Here is a 21,288-nt window from a genome sequence, read left to right as displayed (position 1 = left end):
CGTAGTTAAAAGGGTTCTCCACAAGCTCTCAAATGTTGTCAGTGTGCTTTGAAAAGTGAGCGTCTCCCCGATCAATAATGTCCCACCATAAGAAGAGGGTGTATCCTCAGGCCCAGGTTCCATACTCTGCAAGCGAGCCGGTGGTTACAGAACAACAGCAGTTTCAACAACAAATCGATCAAACGGCATACACAATGGGCAACTTTCAATTGGATGACAACACTTATTCACCCACACAACCAGGCCAGCAATATTTAGGCTCAGGAAAAGTGGTTAACCAGTTGTATCCGGTAGACTTGTTTACAGAATTGCCTCCTCCGATTCGTGATCTGTCGTTACCACCTCCACCGATCACTATCTCTCAGAATAGCATCGTGACCCCATCGGAATCAGCAAATGCCCAATATCAATACGTCAGATGTACTTTGAATGCGGTGCCAAAAACTAGCTCTCTCTTAAAAAAAACCAACCTACCATTCGGGATTGTCATTAGACCCTACTTACATTTGCAAGATTCAGACGACCAGTTACCACTGAATACCGACGGAGTAATTGTCCGTTGTCGCCGTTGTCGTTCATATATAAATCCCTTTGTCACTTTCATTGAACAGGGGAGAAAATGGCAATGTAATATTTGTCATTTCAAGAATGAAGTTCCCTTTGGCTTCGATCAGAATCTGCAAGGAGCTCCAATAAATAGATACGAAAGAAACGAAATCAAAAATTCCGTCGTAGATTATTTGGCACCTGTTGAGTATTCTATTAGAGAACCTCCACCATCGGTTTACGTGTTTATTTTGGATGTCTCTCAAAACGCCGTTAGAAACGGTTTATTGGCCACTTCTGCCAGAACCATTTTAGAAAACTTGGAGTTTTTACCAAACCATGATGGAAGGACCAGAGTATCCATCATATGTGTCGATAATGGTCTTCATTATTTTTACGTCCCCTTAGATGACGATTATGAAGAATCGGACGACGATGATGACGACGATGATGGCGATGACCAGGAAGAGGGCGATGATGAAGATGACGAAGGAGGCGACGTCTCTGAAGCAATTCAAATGTTCGATGTCGGCGATTTAGAAGAACCATTTTTGCCAATGCCAAGTGATGAACTGGTGGTTCCACTGAAGTATTGTAGAAAGAACTTGGAAAAATTGTTAAAAAAGATTCCTGAAATCTTTCAAGACACACATATTAGCCGCTTTGCACTCGGACCTGCTCTAAAATCCGCTTCAAACTTGATAAAATGCACCGGGGGTAAGATTGAAATTATCTCTTCGACCTTACCAGATACCGGTACAGGAAGATTGAAAAGAAGAAGTGAGCAAGGTGTATTAAACACTCCAAAAGAAAGCTCTCAATTACTATCATGCCAAGACTCGTTTTACAAATCATTCGTAATCGAGTGCAGCAAACTGCAAATAACAGTTGATACGTTTCTCGCATCTGAGGAGTACATGGACGTGGCAACTTTATCACATCTCGCCCGTTTTTCTGGTGGTCAAACACACTTTTACCCTGGTTTCAATGCTACCAGCTTAAACGATGTTACTAAATTCACTAGGGAATTATCAAAACATTTATCCATGGATATATCTATGGAGGCTGTCATGAGAGTTCGTTGTTCTACAGGTTTGAGGGCCACGTCATTTTTCGGCCATTTTTTCAACAGATCTTCAGATTTATGTACTTTTTCCACAATGCCTAGGGACCAGTCTTATCTTTTCGGAATATCGATCGAGGATTCCTTGATGAAAGAGTATTGCTACTTGCAAGTATCAATGTTGTTGACTTTAAACACAGGTGAGCGTAGGATTCGGGTTATGACGTTGGCACTGCCAACGACGGAATCAGCTAGGGAGGTGTTTGCATCTGCTGACCAACTAGCAATTACTAACTTTATCACACAAAATGCGGTGGCTAAAGCTTTGAATTCAAGCGTATTTTCTGCGAGGAATTTTGTAACAAGATCACTTCAAGATACTCTAGGTGCCTACAAGAAGGAAATATCACTGTCAAATATTACTGCAGTAAGCTCACTAAATTTCTGTGCAAATTTGAGAATGCTACCTCTACTAATGAATGCGTTATGTAAACATATAGCCTTTAGACCGGGTGTGGTTCCAAGCGATTATCGTGCAAGTGCACTGAATAAATTAGAGACCGATCCACTTCACTCACTAATAAAGAGCATCTATCCAACTGTTTACTCCTTACACGATATACCTGATGAGGTTGGTTTGCCCAACTTCAACGGGAAAACAGTTCTGCCGGAACCGATCAACGCTACTGCATCTCTTTTCGAAAGATATGGGTTGTATTTAATTAACAATTCCACAGAGTTATTTTTATGGGTCGGTGGGAATGCAGTTCCTGAATTATTAGGAGATGTGTTTAATACTGACGATATCTCCAACATTCCTGTTGGAAAATGTGAACTGCCTCTTCTAATCGATTCTCCATTCAATGAAAGATTAAGAAATATAATCAGCGAAGTGAGGGAGAACAACGATACAATTACCTTCCAATCGCTGTACATAGTAAGAGGACCATCTATTAACGAACCCGCTAACTTAACCGCTGAGAGAGAGATGGCTTCTATAAGGTTATGGACATCAAGTACCCTTGTTGAAGACAAAATTATGAATTGTGCCAGTTATAGAGAATACCTGCAAAGCATGAAAACCGCTATCAACAAATGAAAATCTATCTTCTCGTTCTCTCAAGCCCAGCGCATGCATGTGACTTGATTACTGTATATATGCATTAATATATAAGAGAAATAGAAATAAAAGTAGAAATAAAAGCAATATCCTATGATGATACCCCTTTATAGGTGGGGTGTGAAGCACCTTACAAACGCCATTGTTATTTTCCTGCAAAGCAAATTTATAAACTTTTAAGTCATCGGATTAGTATGAAAAAAACAATAAGTGACTCCAACGATTATTTGATGTCGAGCAACAGATAAAAGAAAAGTATTCATAATAGAACAAATTAGAATTCAGAATAAGCTATGTCTGAGCTCAAAGTGTATGCATCGAATGAGGATAATATTTGTTTCCCAAGCATTCTCTTTACTAACATTGCAACGAGTCGTTTATTTTTTTCTGCACAGAGTATCAAGAAGGGATCTTTATAATGAAGGAGAGGAAATAGAAGAAGATAACATCCATAATAACAGTGGTGCTACTAATAATGAAGGCCCAGATGTATTGATACCGCCAACAGAATTTGAATTTGTTGAAGTTAAAAGAACTGACTCACCATTAGGCTTTACGGCAAACAGCCAAGATGCAGATGAAGAAAGAGAGGAAAACAAAGACGAATTTGAATTCCCACTATTCTCATTTGGCGTTGTTGAAGAATCGAAGGGCACAATTGAAGAAAACCAAGGTGCACCAGATGCGGAAAAGAATGCGGAGGAACGTAATCAAGTAAAGTTGATGAGAATCTCATTGAAGGAGCCTGAGGAAGAAATAATTGACCAAAAAAGACCTAAAGAATATTACTTTACGAACTATTCCGTGGAGCAAAGGCAACAGTTCCTACAAAGCTCTATAGATTATGACACAGTACTGCAAGAAAGTGCAACAATCCTGAAAGATGATCAACATATTCATGATAAATGGCCTTATTGCCAAGGTAAAATAATAAATCTGCATGAATACAACTTGAAAATCGAATTACAACAGCAAAGTGATTTGAAAATTAAGAAAAGAAGACCAGGTCAAAAGCAACGTGCAGCTAGAAAATTGGCGCTCGAAAGAAGCAAAGAACGTGATGCCAAAGCTCGTGAAATAAAGAAAATGTTGAAGAAAAAGTTTCATAAGCGTGGTGGGAAGAAGAACAAGAAAAAACCAGTTTTAAACCCACTGGCGAACGCTGCTAGTGCCCCTAAGTTTAGGACGGAATGATAGCGTATATATGCATATACAGATGTAATAAAAATACTTCATAGATTCATCCTTTTTCATAAACACTTTTCCATTTTAGAAGAAGAACCCATTCATTTTGAAATGATAGAAACTGAGCCTAGCATCATATCCAGATACTTTTGATAATCGCTACTATCAGAAGATTTTTCCATATTCTGCTTTATAGTGTCAATGATAAAATCTTCATTTTTTAACAGTGCCTTACCTACAGGACCACCTCTATTAACAGATATTTCAAAATCCTTTTTAAAATTGGACGAAACCTTATTCCAGAACAGGTCTCTTGGTGTGCTAGGTCCAGCTTTGATATTTCTTGTTGAAGTGTACTCCGATAAAAGATGGCTTAGGTGTGCTTTATTTGCGACAGAAGATTTTGCGGCAGCGGTGACATTATCGGTTTTGATGTTTCGCAATATTGTTTCTAAGGTGTAGATGTTATAGCCCTTCTCAACAACATCTTTAAACGCCTCGGGAAACATTCTGATGGAGTTTATGGTTTTGGATAAAATTTGCGAACTTACTGTGACGTTGGATAGTATAATTTTATTTATTGAAGACGCAAACTCTTGAGGTGAAAGTAAGAAGAGAGAGTAAGCTAATTGGGATATTATTTCTTTGTTCGATTTAATCTTAATAGAGTTCAAACATTCTTTAGACATCTGTAACGACAGGAATGTTATCAACTCTCTCTTGTTGGGAGTAACGATCTTCTGCTCTAGTTCTTTAATTTTCCGTAAGGATTTCAAATTTTCATTCTCCTCAAGAGTTATTTGTAATTGGTAGTGTAAAGAGGCTACATTGACAGCTGTTGATATGTTCAATTGAGCTATTTTGGATGCCGTGTTTAATTTGTTCGACAAATGGATGTAAACCAATGCGCCACGTAAAAGGAAAGATGTTTGATAAACCTTACTCAGAGCGAGCTGGACTTTTCTAGCACGCTCGTAAGGATCTAGAACTTGAGTCTTTAATCTGTCATATGACATGTTCAAATATTCTAAGCTGGGTTTTAACTCATCAACTATGGTGGAATTGACATGTTCATTTCTGTAAACTAATTCTATCATCTCCAGGGGTTTATTGTTTATGAGTTGATCTATTCTAGAATCAACTTCGTGGAGGTCATAATTCAGCTTTTTAAGAGGTGTGTTTAGGTCTAGAATTGTTGCGTCATTATTGTTGGTAATTTTCAGTAAGTCATTGCCGAACTGTTTAGCATCAAAATCAGGTTCCAGTAAGGACTCAAAGTCTTCTAAATCGTCTGTCATTGATATTACTGCCATACTACCCAGTATAACTATCACCTTGAGTGGTGTTTCCTCATTTCTGTCCCAAAAATCTTTGATTTTTTGATGTTTTCAGTTTGTTTAGTTTTTTTTTTCACTTTACATAATATTCAACCAAATCAAGAAATTGTAAGAAATACGTGTATAGACTAACACCATAACATAATAAAAGGTGGTAACGAGGCAAATCGAAGAAATAAGAGACTTCAACACACTATTTTGGTTTATTTCCTTTTTTGGGGTTTCCTTTCAATATATGAGTAAAAAGAATAATAATATAAAATTATGTGTCTAACAGGAATTAGTAACCTTCAGTAAATAGATAAAAAAATGTGACGGTGGCAAAATACCATGTTCATGTTTGATACGTTGGTACTGCATTGGGCGGGCAGGCCCCTAAGGGACACTATTGCAATAATAATAGTGCTAGTAGGAAAGAATACTCATCTTCGTATAGGTCACAGACTAGCTGAAAAAACCATAACAGTTATTGGCCCCTATAAGTTCTCTTTCAAAATTTTTGGCTCCTTCATTTAGATTGAACTTGAGAGTAACCACCCCAAGGATTAGCATTCTTGGACTTCAAATATTCGTCACTCTTTAATTGCCACTCCTTATTCATGGTCTTTGAGTCTTCACCACCAACCGTTCTGACCATAGCGAAAAGCCCCACTGATAATAGGAGGCCGGCAACAACACCTTTAGCGATAAAACCTGAATCACCCTTATTCAACACGGGTCTCCTTGGTCCCCATTCCCCGTAGGAAATGTACCACACAGCCTTCTTTTCAGGTTCGGTGAGTTGAGCCCATGGCAATTTCTGGCGTTCAGTCAGCTTACTGACGATATCTTGCTGTTCGGTGGAGGGCATATTTTCCCATCTGGACTGCAGATCCATTACAGCAGCATTGGAAAGGGCATGTGCTTGAACGAATCTTACGGACGTTACGCGTGATAGATTAGAAGCTTTAGTGAAAGTGTTACGTAACATTGTAAATGTGTTCTTATTTGATCGTGTTTTCACTTCTCTGCTTGAAGATTGAAGATGGAAGGTGAGAGAGAGGATTGGTCTTATTTAATTGATTGTTTCTTCCACCTTTTCGCCGTCGCTTGTATCGGCGCAAAATGCGGGGCCAATCACAAACGAGGAAAACGTCTATTGGACGATTCTTGCAAATGTGACACTTACAATAATGGATATTAGCTATGTAGGAGAATGAACTAATTATTTATGGTTTAAAAACCTGGGGAAACAGTCTGCCCGCCAACATGAGATTCGTAGGATTCTATGGGGATTGCAGCCCTATGGAAGAAGCATCATCTGTTCCGATGCGGTGGATATCGACTCGTTGTCGAGGGAAGCGTCCAGTGCTTCTACGGTCTGGGATAATCTCTTGCGGTCCTTGTCTTGTTCATCTTGTTCTTCGACTAGTGTAGCCCTAGGTCCAGTCAAAGTAGCGGGCGTTCTTGGCGTTACTTCAGAAGAGTTGATAGAACTGTCGTTTGGCGATGACGATAGATTCATTAGCATGGGGGAACTTCTGTATGACGCAGAAGAGTAAGACTTTGCAGTGGATAGGGAAGCCTCGTTGTTGCTGATTTCGTTATCTTCAGACATGCTAGTAGCTTCGCCCTCTTCGTCAAATGTGTTCTGAGACAACATCCCACCCCATTCCATGAGTTGGAAGATGAGTCCCATGTTGGGACTTATATCCTTAGCCACTGTTTTAAGTTTGTTGTATGCATCATTCAGATTCAAGCCATAATATCGCATGATGTACGCTACGATTAACGATGCTGATCTTGATACACCGCATTGGCAGTGGACCAGTATTTTCTTGTTTTGCAAATAAGCAGTATGCATAATGTGTGTCAGCCTAGATAAATCGCTGACAATCTTGGAGGTGTGTGTCCATTCGATGTGATAGTATCGTACTTTGCGTGCCATTTCCGGCGGTATTAAAGATTCCAAGTTCGGTATCTCTTTAGCAACATTGATGACTAAATCAAACGACAAGATGTCTTCTAGTTTGGGTTCTGAATATAGATACAAATTTGGCGGTACTACCAGTAGTGGCCCGTCTAAATAAACTGTTCGCTGATAGATCTCTGTATGCACCACATCAATATTCAGATCTGGTTCCTCTTCTGGAAAAATCAATGTTGTTTGCATACTTCTTTGACTAGAAAATATGTTCATGTCACTATTACCTAGAGTACACTCACGGACGCTGCTAATTGGCGTGGAGGTTTCTAATCCGGAAATAGTTTGAGATCGTCCTCTGATCCCCTTCAATTTCAAGTCTTTGGTTTTAACGGATAATGAGTGTACCCTATTTAGATGAGGTTTTTCTGAGAACGATGATAATGGTGATGCCGATGAAGGCTTGCTGATGGACGATATCGTAGATGGCCTGGCGTACAAGTTTGGAGAAATGGCCCGGTTCTTAAAAGATGCTGGTAGTGTGTATATGGAGGCCTCGCTTCGCCTCAGAGGCAGTGGCGGTGGTATTGGCCTTGAGCCTACTTTTGTGGGGCCTTTTTCCAACATGGTGAGTTTGGGCTTCATGAAAAGATTCAATGGGGACGGCGATGGAATTTTTACCGGATCTGGTGCATCCTGACTTGGCAATGAGAATTCCATTAACGGATGAAAAGTTGTTATGTCTAAGGATAAGTTTTTGGTGTTCCTGTTTTGTAAAGACCGCGGCGAATTTGACTGAAAATCTATATCAGTTTTACTGTCCAAATGCTGTTTTTCTGACTGGAATTGCATGAGCACTTATTGCTACCAATGTGTTGCTATTGCTCCCACTACTGTTTTTGCTGTACTATACTTAAATGAAGTAAAAAAAAAAAAGGATGATTGCTAAACGAGTTGCATAACCCTCACCCTTGTTTACTAAATGTTCTATTTAAAAATAATAATAGTATACTACTATACTGTCGTATCCTATGTAACATTTTTGTATTTCTTCAGTTACTTCTAAATTTGAAATAGTCAAAGAGAAAAAACATGCAAAAAAAAACAAATACATTTTCCTCTTTAGGAAGGTACATTCCTCTTATGGAAATTGCCTTCCGGTGCTGCGCTATAAAAAGAAAAATGCCAAACTATGATGAAAGAAAACTACATTCTTAATACTTACTTCTTACCAGGATGTACCATGGAGTTTTTTTGTATAGCCGTGGATTTCTGTTTGTTGAAGAAGGGCACTTCGTACTTCATGCTGCCACGGACTATCAATTCGTAGTCGTGCTTGATTAGTAGCTTCCACTTTTTAGTATCATCCTCTTTATCATCTTTGACATTTGTTTTACTTTTGTGTTGTCTCTCTTTGACACTGCGAATACTTTTATCATCATCACCATCACCATCATCACCACCATCACCATTATCGTCGTCATCGTCGTCGTTTTCATGCTTGGCTTCACAGGATCCAGGATTTAGAAGCTTGACGCTCGATACAGATACATCGTAGTTCCTGTTGAATGCACCACCCTGAAACTTTAGTGGTGTTTCTAGTGTTTTGACAGTTCCCAGTAACACCGTCTCTACGTTCCCAGTGCTAACGTCGTTTTCGATAGTCTCGTCTACTAGCGAAGGGTTTGTAGTCATTTGTAAGATTTTCCGTTCCTGTTCTACTACGGTACAATCACCGTTAGAATCACATTTCAAAAAGGAGCTTTTCGCAAAAATGTCCAAATCGACTTGTGAAACACTTATACTAAAGAACCCAGGATTGAATGCGCTTACTGTGATATCGAAAATGAGTTCATCTGAACTTGAAATTACATTATCCATGATTACCACATCTACATCTTGTAATTCTTTGTTCGTGGCTAACAAAAATCCAAGAATGAACCCAGTCATCAATAGTGATGATATCACAAATGCAAAATAAAGGAAATTCTTTACCTTTACAAGGGGAGATTTCCTTGAATAAAAATTGTGTGGTGAGTAACCGACGATATCACTGTTATTGACATTTGGATGGGCAACATCATCGTTTCCATTCCCATGTATGCTGCCATTCCTCATGCTATTATTTGCCCTTGATAAATGTCTTTGGATACGTTTTGTCCTTAACGGGGTATACTCATTCACTTGATTGTCATTACCAATATTATTGCCAGCCATAAAATCATAATAGTCGTTATTTGATCTTGATGGCATTCTGCCATGTGACGACAGTTCGTGAGCGTTGGATGCTGAGCCATAATAGCTATTGAAAGTAGCATTTTGACGATCAAAATCGTCTACGTCTTCATCTTCGCCATAATCAGATATTAAAGGTTTCGTCTCTAAATCATTCTTATGGTTGTAATAAAACATGGAGTGAATATCGTTCTCATCGCTTTCATTGTCTTCTGGAATAAACTCATGCTGAAGGTTAGTGTGCTGCGGTCGGTTTGAACTGGCCGCCCCACCATTATTTTCTTCCTCAATAACGTTGTGATCGTTATTAAAATTCAAACCATGGGGAAACTTGTTACTCCTACTGTTGTAAATTTCATCTTTTTTGACGCTATTTTGCATTGTTGGATAATTATGTGACTGTTCAATGTAGTCTTCCAAATTAACGTGATCTGGTACCCCAGAGTACCTTCGTAACGTAGCTCCATTTGGATTCGAATCGAATATCTTGGACACCGTTGTCCTAAGAGGCCTCTTATTGTCGCCATAAGTCGAATTTCTATTAGCGGAAGAGTGTCTTAAGGTAGAATTGGAGAATGATTTCTTAGTTGAGATGTCATTATTTAATTCCAAGTCCTGAGAACCTGTGGCTACATTAGGGCATGATATCGTGTTACCATTACTTGATGTGGATGAAAGCAGGTGTGGAGAAACTTTAGACAAGGATAGTAAGCTCGACCTTTTGTCAGGTGACTTGGCAATAATATTGGCATCTGGATTATCGGAAGTGTAAGAATCTACCGATTGAACGTCCATTGGCAAGTGCTGTTGCTGTTGCTGTTGTTTTATGCTGCTCAAGTCATCCAAATGACTGTGACTCAACGCCATGTTGCTGTTATTCAGCATCATATTAGAGTTTAAGTTAGAATTTGTACTTATAGTTGCAATTGAATTATTCAGTATGGCACCTGTACTTATATGTCTCGAGTTTTTGAGCCTGCTTAATAACTTTTTGTTATTGTTTAACAGTGGGGCACTCATCTTTGTAGTTATGCCATGATTTTGTTGCTGTTGCTGTTGTTGTTGTTGTTGTTGTTGCTGTTGTTGCTGTTGTTCTTGCTGTTGTTGCTGCGGGTGTTCTTGCTGTTGTTGCTGCGGGTGCTGTTGTTGCTGTTGCTGATTGGAGGAATCAGGATAAATGAGATTCTTCGTTGAATTAGCTGCGGATTCATAAACAAAAGTCTCCTCCGAATCACTAATCTCATTTTCACCCACAGCAGTCGCCAACCTTGCAGCGAAAAAATCTGCTTTTGTTGGTTTTTCTAAGTTACTGTCATGTGAATCATCAGTTGTTGTGTTGTTGTTAGAATTAGAGACAGTAGAGTCGGCACTGGCCTTCTTGATATCACCATTGGCGGTTTTATTGGTTGCATTATTGTTGCTATTTCTAGTGCTATCGTTGTTAGTTTTCTTTTTATTATTACTGTTAATGTTGCCGCTATTATTGTTCTTACTATTGGTGGAAGTATTAGCAGCGAGGGCTCCTGCATTTTCAGCACTGGCCAAGGAGGCAGTTGAAGGCGCGGTCTTCGCAGATGCCGTTAATACTTTATTAGGCTCATCGTTACGATCACTGTTGCCATGACTACTTTTGCTACAGTTATTATTATTATCATTATTATTATTGTTACTATTGTTATTGTCATTATTATCACTATTGTTCTTATTGTTATTTTTCCTCAGCTTATCGTTGTTTTCGTTATCTGGGTTTGAGCGGTTCGGTAGATGTGAATCATCATTCACCGTTAAGTCTTCGTCAAGAGACGTTGAGTTGGCAAGGGCACTTTTTGTTTTCGTATCGTCTAACAGGTTTTCGCCCAAGAGTATTTCTCTTGAATTAGTGACGTGCATCATGGGCCTCTCTATTATTTTTGGCTTATTTTGTTGGGAGAGTGAAGGAAGCGGTAAAAGGGGGGCAGGAGGCGTGTTTGAACCAATGTTATTACTCGTGCTGGGAGCTGTGTTATTCGAGAAAGCCGAAGATTTTCTAATGGCCTTGGTTGCCGATGCCGAAGACAGACCATGAATATTCGCTGACCTTGCCGTCTGATAGAGAGCGGCGTTGCTTGCAGGCATATTATTGGAGATGAGCGGGGCCTTTTTTTTCGATAGTTCGATATCTGAAGCAAACGCAGGATTCGACGCCACTAGCAAGGAGCTCTTCTTATTGCGCAGCGAAGATGAGGGGTTAGAAGGATGAGATGACAGAGGATTATGGTTGATTAAGGCATTGTTGCTATTATTATTACTCGATGAAAGAGAAGGGATGTGTTCCAAGTGCAAATCCATTGGGATATCGCTCGTTGACATCGACGTGCCCGTCCTATTTATGTCCGGGTGCCAATGATCCGGATTATGTGACGTGGCATCAGAATCCATTATATTGGCATCTATCGTGGACATATTATGCTCCAAAACATTGTTGACAGCATTGCTGGCAATGCTGGAATCATCAATTATCTCCCTGTGCAGCGGAGATGTGGAAGTGGATGCAGAGGGAATAGTAGGGTTCGTAACTATTACATTATTACTATTTGACAGTAAAAGATTATTTGCCACGGGCGCCTCAACTGTTTCCGTCTCTACAGTGAGTTTTCTATCTTCTTCAGTCATCTAGCACGTTCCCCAAATGGTTTACCTTGCTTGGAGTGGATAAGAAGGTGAATTTGAGGGTGATTTACGCTGTACGCATGGGCCATTTTGATGTACCTATTGAATGCTAATTGAGAATCGAAAGTCACTATGCAAAATTGGGGGGATACCCGACGCAGAAATCCAACGATTTTTTTTTGAAACGGGAACGACAAAACTGATAGAACATAGAAGAACAAATGGAAGAAAAAAGCCACGATAAGCACAAAAAAAGCGATCAGGACGATTTGCAGGACTCAAGAGATACAAGAAAGCGCGAATGATTTCAGATTATGGGCAACCGTTTAGATTGAAAGCTCTTTTTTTTTTCAGCTAGTAAATATATATATGCATATAAAAAATGCGTGTGTTTGAGCGCACGCGCCAATATTGTGCAACAATAAAGGTAGCCAAGAGTCTTGCTCCTTTGAATAGCCTGTCCTTTTTTCTTGCAGCTACTTAACATGTGCTACTGCAGGCACTCAATCATAGAAGAAATGGCATGTAACGTGCCAATTGCAGCACGGGACAACCCTATGCGACCTCTGACGCACGAAGGATATAACAGCTACTACATCTATAATAGGCGCCGACTGAACAAAAAAAGCGGTCTATTCGATGAGTTTGGAAAAGCAGTTGGGTTCCAGGTATTCATGGGCATACTCTTAAATAAACACTCCCGATCTCATCGTTAACACTCCGTGATAGTTTAATGGTCAGAATGGGCGCTTGTCGCGTGCCAGATCGGGGTTCAATTCCCCGTCGCGGAGATTTTTGTCCCTTTTTACGTCACGCAAATCTCTTTTCGCGGTTCCGGCGCTCTTTTCCCGCTGCGGCCCAATCAAACACCGCCATTTCGGCCGTTCCTCAACAAACAACCCCTTTTAAGCCAGTAGAGCACGAGTTGATCTGCTATATAACTACCCCCAACTCGTTCCACTAATTGCCCAACACTGTCACGGGTTTTTCCAACGTATCACACTCGAGCGAACCAAAAAGAAAACTAAACCTACTACCTCAACAATGTCCCCCCCAGTCTACAGCGATATATCCAGAAATATTAACGATCTATTAAACAAGGATTTCTATCATGCTACCCCAGCAGCTTTTGATGTGCAGACCACAACAGCCAATGGCGTCAAGTTTTCATTGAAGGCTAAACAGCCGGTCAAAGATGGTCCATTGTCTACTGACGTGGAGGCTAAGTTGAACGACAAGCAAACCGGCTTGGGTTTAACACAAGGCTGGTCCAACACAAACAATTTGAAGACCAAATTAGAGTTTGCCAACTTGACCCCTGGCTTAAAGAATGAATTGATCACTTCTTTGACTCCAGGTGTGGCCAAGTCCGCCGTCTTGAACACCACTTTTGCACAACCTTTCTTCACAGCCAGAGGTGCTTTCGACCTGTGTTTAAAGTCTCCCACTTTTGTTGGTGACTTGACCATGGCCCACGAAGGTGTTGTTGGTGGTGCCGAATTTGGTTACGATATTAGCGCCGGCTCCATTTCTCGTTATGCCATGGCTCTAAGTTACTTCGCGAAGGACTACTCCTTGGGTGCTACTTTGAACAACGATCAAATAACCACCGTTGACTTCTTCCAAAATGTCAATGCCTTCCTGCAAGTCGGTGCCAAAGCTACCATGAACTGCAAACTACCCAACTCCAACGTGAACATCGAATTCGCTACCAGATACTTGCCCGACGCGTCCTCCCAGGTCAAGGCCAAGGTATCTGATTCCGGTATCGTCACCTTAGCCTACAAACAATTGTTGAGACCAGGTGTCACTCTGGGTGTCGGTTCCTCTTTCGATGCATTGAAGTTATCTGAACCAGTTCACAAGCTAGGTTGGTCTTTATCCTTCGACGCTTGAACGTATGTATCTCCTATATATATGTTCCCTATATACCATGTATGTGCTCGTTCTTGTTGCCATTTTTTCTACTTGATCTTCGAACTTGTTGTTTTGTCTATACAAATATATTAATAACAGAAAATATTCTTTGTAACCAACCGCCGCCTCATACATCACAATGATTGCCTGGCAGTGAGTATAGATTCGCTTCCAGACCCTTCGTCACTTTCTTCCGCGGCTTCTAGTTCATTCAAATACAAGCAATGTTTCGCAAAACCAGGAACGATGTCTCTCGGTATCTTCAAATTGGTTTCAAACATTGTGATAAACTCCAAGTCCACTCCATCTTTCATTCCACCGGAAAACAGCCCGTACTCTTGATATATACCCGTCGTAGACCACCCTTGCAGTAGTTTCCGTATGATCCCTACCACTACTCCAACGCGGTGCTTGCCCTTGTTCGAATGCACTAAGATGGGATAGTTCCTGACATCCAGCACCAAGTTCAAAACTTGGTTCATTCTTTCCTGAATCCCCTCGTCACGACTGGAATCCATAGAAATATGATGGTACTTTATCTTTTCCAACTCCAAGAACGTTTCGTACTCCTCAAGAGGCGCCTGTTTATCACCGATATATATTATTGTTTTCAAATGTAACTGGTGTTTGATGAAATTATAGTTCAACGGCATCGGATACCCTGATCGGTATAACGACACATCTGTGCTTACCACCGGACAAAAATTTAATGGAGGTATGTATTTCATAGCATCCAAGAAGTGGGTGGTCTCGATATTCAACCTCCTCCTCCGGATATGCTAAATCTTAAGAATCTAAATCAAGCTCGCCCTTTCTGATCTTTTTCTCAAATTCTGGGAAACAGTCAGAGAGAGAAAAAAAATAGATTGAAAAATCTGGATTTTCAAATAAGGGTCATTCCCAAAACTCACTGTTAAATAAAGGGTCCTCGTTTTTAGCGTGCTATTAACCATATCAACGGCATGGCCGAACTTGTTGACACCCTCCTTCCTCCCTCATTCCAATCATCAACATTTACATTCTGCAGCGTTCCTTCATGGAACCCTCAATCTCTTTTCCCGAAGAGGGAAATGGTAAACATTGCATACAATTTCTTCAAAAAAAAGTATTATTAGAAATTATTCGATTCTGAAAATTGTATTTAGCAGCAGTGCTACTTAATAATTGCATGCCCTTTATTAGCACGAAGTGTTCTGAATTGTACCGCATATCGCAAAATTATTCACTCTGCAAAATCCAGAAAGAAACATCGGCAGAGATGGCCAGGAAAAATTTCATCCCATCTGTTTCTCTCGTTAGGAGGGACCTTCCAAAACTAGCCACTACTACGGCAAGTTCCACCGCCGTAACAAGGTCCACCTCCAATGTAGCGTCCCAAACGACCTCCAACAACCTGCCATCGTTGGCCGCCTCGGTTTCCAGTTCGAAAACATTGTCCTCATCGATAATTGTTCCAACCATAACTCCTCCGTCTACCTTGGGGAATCCTTTCATACTCAATGCAGCCAACAAACCTAATGGAACTGTATATATTGCTGTCGGTGCGGTTATAAGCGCCGTTTTCTTTAGTATCTTTATGTGGTGGTTAGTGTCCAAGTATTTGGCTCGACGCTCCACGATAACTGCTTCTTGTGCAAAAGATAGTAATATCTGTTACAGAGGACATCATAAGCACACTTCTTCATTACAAAGTAATCCATTTGACTTAGATGATGAAAAAGCTTATATGCATGAGGATTGGGATTCTACGAGCCAGTTAGAGTCTGGTCAATACGAGGATACAGTCTCACCATTTAATCCGATCCAAGATCCCTTCACAGATAACGGAAGGAGCTTGTTTATATCGCCTACTTTACAAGTATCACAATATGAAAAAAGTCATAGCCGTCACCAATCGAAGGATACTGACATTCTGCTTGACGATCCATATTTATATGCAGGTGACTATACGAGAGAAGAGGAGGAGGAAAAACTGGGTCTGAATAGGCCTCAAAGAGCAGCATCGCCTGAAAGAAAGGAAAAGAAAATTAATTCAATGGAAGGCTACCATAAGAGAAATCAATCGTCATTGGGCCTCATACCGGTTACTTCTGCCACCTCTAATACCAGTTCGCCTAAAAAAGCTCATAAGCGACAGGCACCATCGATGTTTTTGGATGACGTCTTAAATGGCAGAGAGATAATTTAGATATTCAAAGTCTTGAGGAATATTGTCCCTCAAACTCCACATTTTTTTTACTTTTTATAATTAAAATAATACAAATAGTCGATATTTATTCAAACTTTCAAGAGCAGATGATCCTCAAAGCTATTGATATATCAGTGTAATTGTAATCATTTCAACAAATGTGGCAATAGCTGTCAAAGGACAAAACTGTTCGAAACTCTTACTAAAATAAAACGGCAGTGGCAGGTGATGATGACATCAACTTGAGCAAAGGGTAAATACATATACAATCAGTTGAAATGAATACTCAAGTATCTCATGATTCCTGTCCCCGAAATAATAAGCTCTCTTGCTTTTTTGAGTTATACTAATGAACGTGGTATTACAGTACCGCAACGAATCAATTGATGAGAAATTTACCTAGTTACATTGAGAGCAGTGCATATGGTGGCAACTGTCAAACATCGCTTGCTAAGTGCAACTTATTCTATTCAATATTTAAATAGTACCATCCTTCAGCATAAGCTTTGACGTTCGTGAAGGATGATAATTTTTACAATCACCTATGAGAGCATCAATCTACTTTAGTATGAATAAAAGAACTACATGGACAATCGTGATTACCAAAGAATTGAACTGAAGGATAGGTTTCTAAGGAAATTGAATAAAGATACACGGCATGTCCAGCAGAGACGCTTCTTTGACCCCTCTTAAGGCAGTAGTGATAGACGACCCTCCATTAAGGCAAACTCCAGAATCATTTGATGAACAGTCAGCATACGATCCCCACTTACCCATTGCCATTGATTTTGGATCCAGCAGGCTCAGAGCCGGATTCGTTAATCAAGCTACCCCCACACATATTTTTCCTAATGTTTTGACGAAATTCAGAGATAGGAAATTGAATAAGAATTTCACTTTTGTCGGCAATGACACTCTACTGGATCAAGCTGTTCGTTCGCAATCCAGAAGCCCATTTGACGGTCCCTTTGTGACCAATTGGAATTTCACAGAGGAAATAATGGACTACACTTTCCACCATCTAGGCGTATTACCGAATAATGGAATTTCTAATCCAATCTTGCTTACCGAGAGGATGGCAACCGTCCAATCGCAACGAGCAAATTGGTACCAGATCCTGTTCGAAACCTACAATGTTCCAGGCGTCACTTTTGGAATAGACAGCTTGTACAGCTTTTACAATAATAATCCAAGCGGAAACAAAACGGGTTTGGTCATCGATTGTAGCCACGAGGATACCAGTGTGGTTCCTATAGTCGATGGTGCAGGTATTCTAACAGATGCGAAGAGGATTAACTGGGGGGGACATCAAGCGGTTGATTACCTAAATGATTTAATGGCCCTGAAATATCCATACTTTCCAACTAAGATGTCGTATTTACAGTACGAAACGATGTATCAAGACTATTGCTACGTTTCACCAAACTATGATGAAGACATTAAAAAAATTCTTACTTTAGAAAGTCTCGACACGAATGACATAGTAGTTGAAGCACCTTTCACGGAAGTTCTACAACCTCAAAAGACAGAAGAAGAACTACGAATGCAAGCCGAAAAGAGAAAAGAAACTGGGAAACGCTTGCAAGAACAGGCGCGCTCGAAAAGAATGGAAAAGTTGGTTCAAAAGCAAGAAGAGTTCGAATACTTTTCAAAAGTAAGAGAACAGTTAATCGATGAGCCTAAGAAGAAAGTACTGTCGGTTTTACAGAACGCCGGTTTTGATGATGAACGCGATTTCAAAAAGTATCTTCATAGTTTGGAGCAATCCTTAAGGAAGGCACGAATGGTTGAAGCAGAAGATGATAGTCACATGGATGATATAAATGACGACAAAACGGCTCAAAAATTCGATTTACTTGATATAGCAGACGAAGACCTGAATGAAGATCAGATTAAGGAAAAAAGAAAACAAAGATTTTTGAAGGCCAGTCAAGATGCCAGACAGAAAGCTAAAGAGGAAAAGGAAAAAGCCGCCAAAGAAGAAGAAGAAAGAAGATTAAAAGAGCAACAGTGGCGTGAAATTGATTTGAATGGGTGGATAAAGGACAAAAGGTTGAAATTAAATAAACTAATAAAAAGGAGGAAAGAAAAACTCAAGTTGCGTGACGAAATGAAGGACCGTAAGTCTCAAGTTTCTCAAAACAGAATGAAAAATTTAGCTTCATTGGCCGAGGACAGTGTTAAACAAGGCACAAAACGTAATAGAAACCAAGCCACTATAGACAATGATCCAAATGACACTTTTGGCGCTAATGATGAAGATTGGCTTATTTATACAGATATCACTCAAAATCCTGAAGCATTCGAAGAAGCCTTGGAGGACGAATACAAAGATATCGTAGAACTAGAGGGACTACTTTTAGAGCACGATCCAAACTTTACTGAAGAAGATACCTTGGAAGCACAGTATGATTGGAGAAATTCCCTTCTTCATTTGTTTTTAAGAGGACCTAGACCGCATGACAGCGAAAATATTCATGAACAGCACCAAATGCATTTGAATGTTGAACGCATAAGGGTACCTGAAGTTGTATTTCAACCAACAATGGGTGGGCAAGATCAAGCGGGTATTTGTGAGTTATCAGAGACTATTTTGATGAAAAAATTTGGTTCTCAACGCGGAAAATTGAGTTCAACTTCTCTAGACATGGTGAATAATATTCTTATCACCGGTGGTAATGCCAAAGTGCCTGGACTAAGGGAACGTATCGTAAAGGAGTTCACCGAATTTCTCCCCGTTGGTACCAATGTCGCTGTAAATATATCTTCAAATCCCTCATTAGATGCCTGGAGAGGGATGGCAGCTTTGGCACGGAACAAGGCAGAGTATAAAAAAACTGTCATCAGTAAGGAAGAATACGAAGAGTATGGTCCTGATTATATAAAAGAGCATAAATTGGGGAACACAAAATATTTTGAAGAGTAAGACAATAATGAACTGAAACCTCGATAAAAAAGAGAAAAAGAACAAACAAAATACGTAACAGTGTATAGGTGAAAACAGTAGATAATTTGTGTTGCTGTCACCTTGTCTTAGCACAATTTATTAATTGTTTCTATTATTTTATATTGAAACTAGTATACAGTGAGACGTACATATATATTGAAGTATATATATAGAGAAAGAGAAGAGAAAAAAACATGATGCTAAGAAGAAGCCACTGTCTTTGTGGAAACTCACTTTTCGTTGGAAGGCTTTTTAGCCTTTGGATTGACACCTCTTTTCAAAAGGTTGTTCTTCACGGACTTGTTGATATACTTTTCATCTTCTTCGTCTTCAAAGGTAGCAAAATCAGAATGAATGATACCTTCTTCCAAAGCTTCCTTTCTAGCAGCAGTTTCCTTTTCCCTGGCACTAGCTTGGTTATCATCGAATGAAGATGGACCGATTTTTTGGAATTTGGCAACAAAAAAACCATCGACGTTATAAGTATGTGGATAGTATCTTCTTGCCAACTTTACGCTAGGATGGAAATTCTTACCTCTGTAACTAGTGAATCCCTCCTTACCAATGGCTAAGCCAGTTTCGACTAACTTGACATTGGGTCTTTTTCTTAATGCGTAATTTACTACTGCTTCATCTTCTTCGACAGCAACAGAACATGTCGAATATACTATTACACCACCATGTTTCGAGTTGCAGTCAACGGAATCAATAGCAGATAAAAGCAATTGCTTTTGTAGATGTGGAATTTGAATAAAGTCTTTTTCAGTACGGGAAACCTTGACAGATTGATCCTTACCAATAACACCAGTACCAGAACATGGAGCATCCAACAAGATTCTGTCAAAGCCACCTATGACTTTAGGAAATTCACGGGCATCATAATTACATACAATGGTGTTGGTGCAGCCTAAACGATGGATATTAGCAATTAAGGATTTGGTTCTAGATTTATTGGCATCGTTAGCAAAAACACAACCCGTGTTTTTCATCATGGCTGATATGTAGGTGGTTTTACCACCTGGAGCTGCTGCCATATCTAAGATACGCTCATTTTCATGAGGATCTAAGGCAATAACTGGTAAAAATGATGATGCCGCTTGTAAAATATAGTGACCTGCCAAATATTCTGGAGTGGCACCAATTGGCACCTGTGAATCAAAGATTTGTAAACCAACTTTGGTCCAAGGACCAATTGGTTGTAGGTTGACACCTCTATTCACAAGAGTTTGGGCTAGATCTCTTCTTCTAGTCTTTAGCGTGTTAGTTCTGATAGTGATTGGTCTTGCGATTTCGTTAGCTTCAAAAAATTCCATCGCTTCAGCTGGTGAGAATAAATTGAATAATTTTTCGGCCAAAAATGGTGTATAACCGAAGTACTCACAGATATCTTTTAGAAGTCTGTCAACGTATTCTACTCTCGATCTGCCTTCTGCACCAAGGGTCTTGAAGTTTTCTAGGACCTTGACAATTTCAATCATTCTTGTTCTGGTAGATGTTAGATTAGGAGCCTCCTGAGCCATCATTTCCTCTTGTTCCTCAGTGGGCAAGACATCCGCTCTTGGTTGCATGTTATCGGCTTCCGCTAATTCCATTTCAGCTTCTTCAGCTTCTTCAGCCTCTTCTTCATCCAGTTTCTTGGAAAGAGCTTCCATATTTTGTGCATTTAGTTTCTCAAGGTCACCCTCATCATTGTCGTCATCTGAGAATATGGGGTGGACATCGTCACCTTCATCTTCATCATAGTCATATTCCTGTTCCAAGTCGAATTCATCTTTTAGTTCTTCGTCCACTGATCCTGCTTGATCGGCATCTTCTTCGTCGTCAAACAATGACTTTCTGGCCTTGGACAACTCCTCAAGATCAACTTCCGGCAAGTTCTTATCTTCCTCAACAATTTCAACTTCTTCTTTCCTAGATTTCTTGAATGGCTTCGATTTCTTTTTCTTTCTATCGGTAGCCTCATCACCCTGCGTGGCAGAAGATCTCTTACCTTTTTCTAACTTTCTATTGAGCTTTTTATCCTTTCTAGCTTGAAATTCCTCCAAGGTGGGTGGAGCGGCTTGCTTGTTCTTATGACGTCTACTACCCATTTTCAGTTATATATATAGTTACACCCGATTTTAACTTGCACTAAGACACCTGACAACATGAATTGCAAATCTATAACCTTAGCGACAACTATATATGGAAGCTCAGCT

At 39.9% G+C, this 21,288-nt stretch overlaps 11 protein-coding genes and 1 non-coding gene across 12 annotated transcripts; 6 read left to right on the top strand and 6 right to left on the bottom strand.

Moving 5' to 3' along the window:
• Window positions 1-77: 77 nt before the first annotated feature.
• Window positions 78-2,708, top strand: SFB2 (COPII subunit SFB2; the record flags this gene model as incomplete). The annotated part of the gene is made up of 1 exon (XM_056230872.1): window positions 78-2,708. The coding sequence occupies one exon, from the start codon at window positions 78-80 to the stop codon at window positions 2,706-2,708; it is 2,631 nt and encodes an 876-aa protein (XP_056084747.1).
• A 333-nt stretch (window positions 2,709-3,041) lies between these two features.
• SKDI14G2720 (uncharacterized protein) lies at window positions 3,042-3,923 on the top strand (the record flags this gene model as incomplete). Its single annotated transcript, XM_056230871.1, has 1 exon — window positions 3,042-3,923. One exon carries the CDS (start codon window positions 3,042-3,044, stop codon window positions 3,921-3,923), a length of 882 nt encoding a protein of 293 aa, XP_056084746.1.
• Window positions 3,924-4,015: 92 nt separating this feature from the next.
• Window positions 4,016-5,227, bottom strand: COG5 (Golgi transport complex subunit COG5; the record flags this gene model as incomplete). The annotated part of the gene is made up of 1 exon (XM_056230869.1): window positions 4,016-5,227. The coding sequence occupies one exon, from the start codon at window positions 5,225-5,227 to the stop codon at window positions 4,016-4,018; it is 1,212 nt and encodes a 403-aa protein (XP_056084745.1).
• A 532-nt stretch (window positions 5,228-5,759) lies between these two features.
• COX5A (cytochrome c oxidase subunit Va) lies at window positions 5,760-6,221 on the bottom strand (the record flags this gene model as incomplete). The annotated part of the gene is made up of 1 exon (XM_056230868.1): window positions 5,760-6,221. One exon carries the CDS (start codon window positions 6,219-6,221, stop codon window positions 5,760-5,762), a length of 462 nt encoding a protein of 153 aa, XP_056084744.1.
• A 312-nt stretch (window positions 6,222-6,533) lies between these two features.
• Window positions 6,534-8,006, bottom strand: MSG5 (tyrosine/serine/threonine protein phosphatase MSG5; the record flags this gene model as incomplete). The annotated part of the gene is made up of 1 exon (XM_056230867.1): window positions 6,534-8,006. One exon carries the CDS (start codon window positions 8,004-8,006, stop codon window positions 6,534-6,536), a length of 1,473 nt encoding a protein of 490 aa, XP_056084743.1.
• Window positions 8,007-8,375: 369 nt separating this feature from the next.
• VAC7 (Vac7p) lies at window positions 8,376-12,041 on the bottom strand (the record flags this gene model as incomplete). The annotated part of the gene is made up of 1 exon (XM_056230866.1): window positions 8,376-12,041. One exon carries the CDS (start codon window positions 12,039-12,041, stop codon window positions 8,376-8,378), a length of 3,666 nt encoding a protein of 1,221 aa, XP_056084742.1.
• Window positions 12,042-12,757: 716 nt separating this feature from the next.
• Skdi_14.trna6D lies at window positions 12,758-12,829 on the top strand. The gene has a single exon. It is a non-coding gene; the product is annotated as a tRNA-Asp (tRNA).
• A 253-nt stretch (window positions 12,830-13,082) lies between these two features.
• POR1 (porin POR1) lies at window positions 13,083-13,934 on the top strand (the record flags this gene model as incomplete). The annotated part of the gene is made up of 1 exon (XM_056230865.1): window positions 13,083-13,934. The coding sequence occupies one exon, from the start codon at window positions 13,083-13,085 to the stop codon at window positions 13,932-13,934; it is 852 nt and encodes a 283-aa protein (XP_056084741.1).
• Window positions 13,935-14,089: 155 nt separating this feature from the next.
• Window positions 14,090-14,683, bottom strand: OCA2 (Oca2p; the record flags this gene model as incomplete). The annotated part of the gene is made up of 1 exon (XM_056230864.1): window positions 14,090-14,683. The coding sequence occupies one exon, from the start codon at window positions 14,681-14,683 to the stop codon at window positions 14,090-14,092; it is 594 nt and encodes a 197-aa protein (XP_056084740.1).
• A 530-nt stretch (window positions 14,684-15,213) lies between these two features.
• Window positions 15,214-16,143, top strand: SKDI14G2640 (uncharacterized protein; the record flags this gene model as incomplete). The annotated part of the gene is made up of 1 exon (XM_056230863.1): window positions 15,214-16,143. The coding sequence occupies one exon, from the start codon at window positions 15,214-15,216 to the stop codon at window positions 16,141-16,143; it is 930 nt and encodes a 309-aa protein (XP_056084739.1).
• A 658-nt stretch (window positions 16,144-16,801) lies between these two features.
• On the top strand, window positions 16,802-19,069 carry ARP5 (actin-related protein ARP5; the record flags this gene model as incomplete). The annotated part of the gene is made up of 1 exon (XM_056230862.1): window positions 16,802-19,069. One exon carries the CDS (start codon window positions 16,802-16,804, stop codon window positions 19,067-19,069), a length of 2,268 nt encoding a protein of 755 aa, XP_056084738.1.
• A 251-nt stretch (window positions 19,070-19,320) lies between these two features.
• NOP2 (rRNA (cytosine-C5-)-methyltransferase NOP2) lies at window positions 19,321-21,180 on the bottom strand (the record flags this gene model as incomplete). The annotated part of the gene is made up of 1 exon (XM_056230861.1): window positions 19,321-21,180. The coding sequence occupies one exon, from the start codon at window positions 21,178-21,180 to the stop codon at window positions 19,321-19,323; it is 1,860 nt and encodes a 619-aa protein (XP_056084737.1).
• Window positions 21,181-21,288: the final 108 nt, after the last annotated feature.

Source organism: Saccharomyces kudriavzevii (assembly GCF_947243775.1).
Source record: "Saccharomyces kudriavzevii IFO 1802 strain IFO1802 genome assembly, chromosome: 14".
Taxonomy (NCBI): Eukaryota; Fungi; Ascomycota; class Saccharomycetes; order Saccharomycetales; family Saccharomycetaceae; genus Saccharomyces; species Saccharomyces kudriavzevii.
The sequence above is the reverse complement of the archived record's forward strand: the minus strand, read 5'-3'. Positions and strand labels throughout refer to the sequence as shown.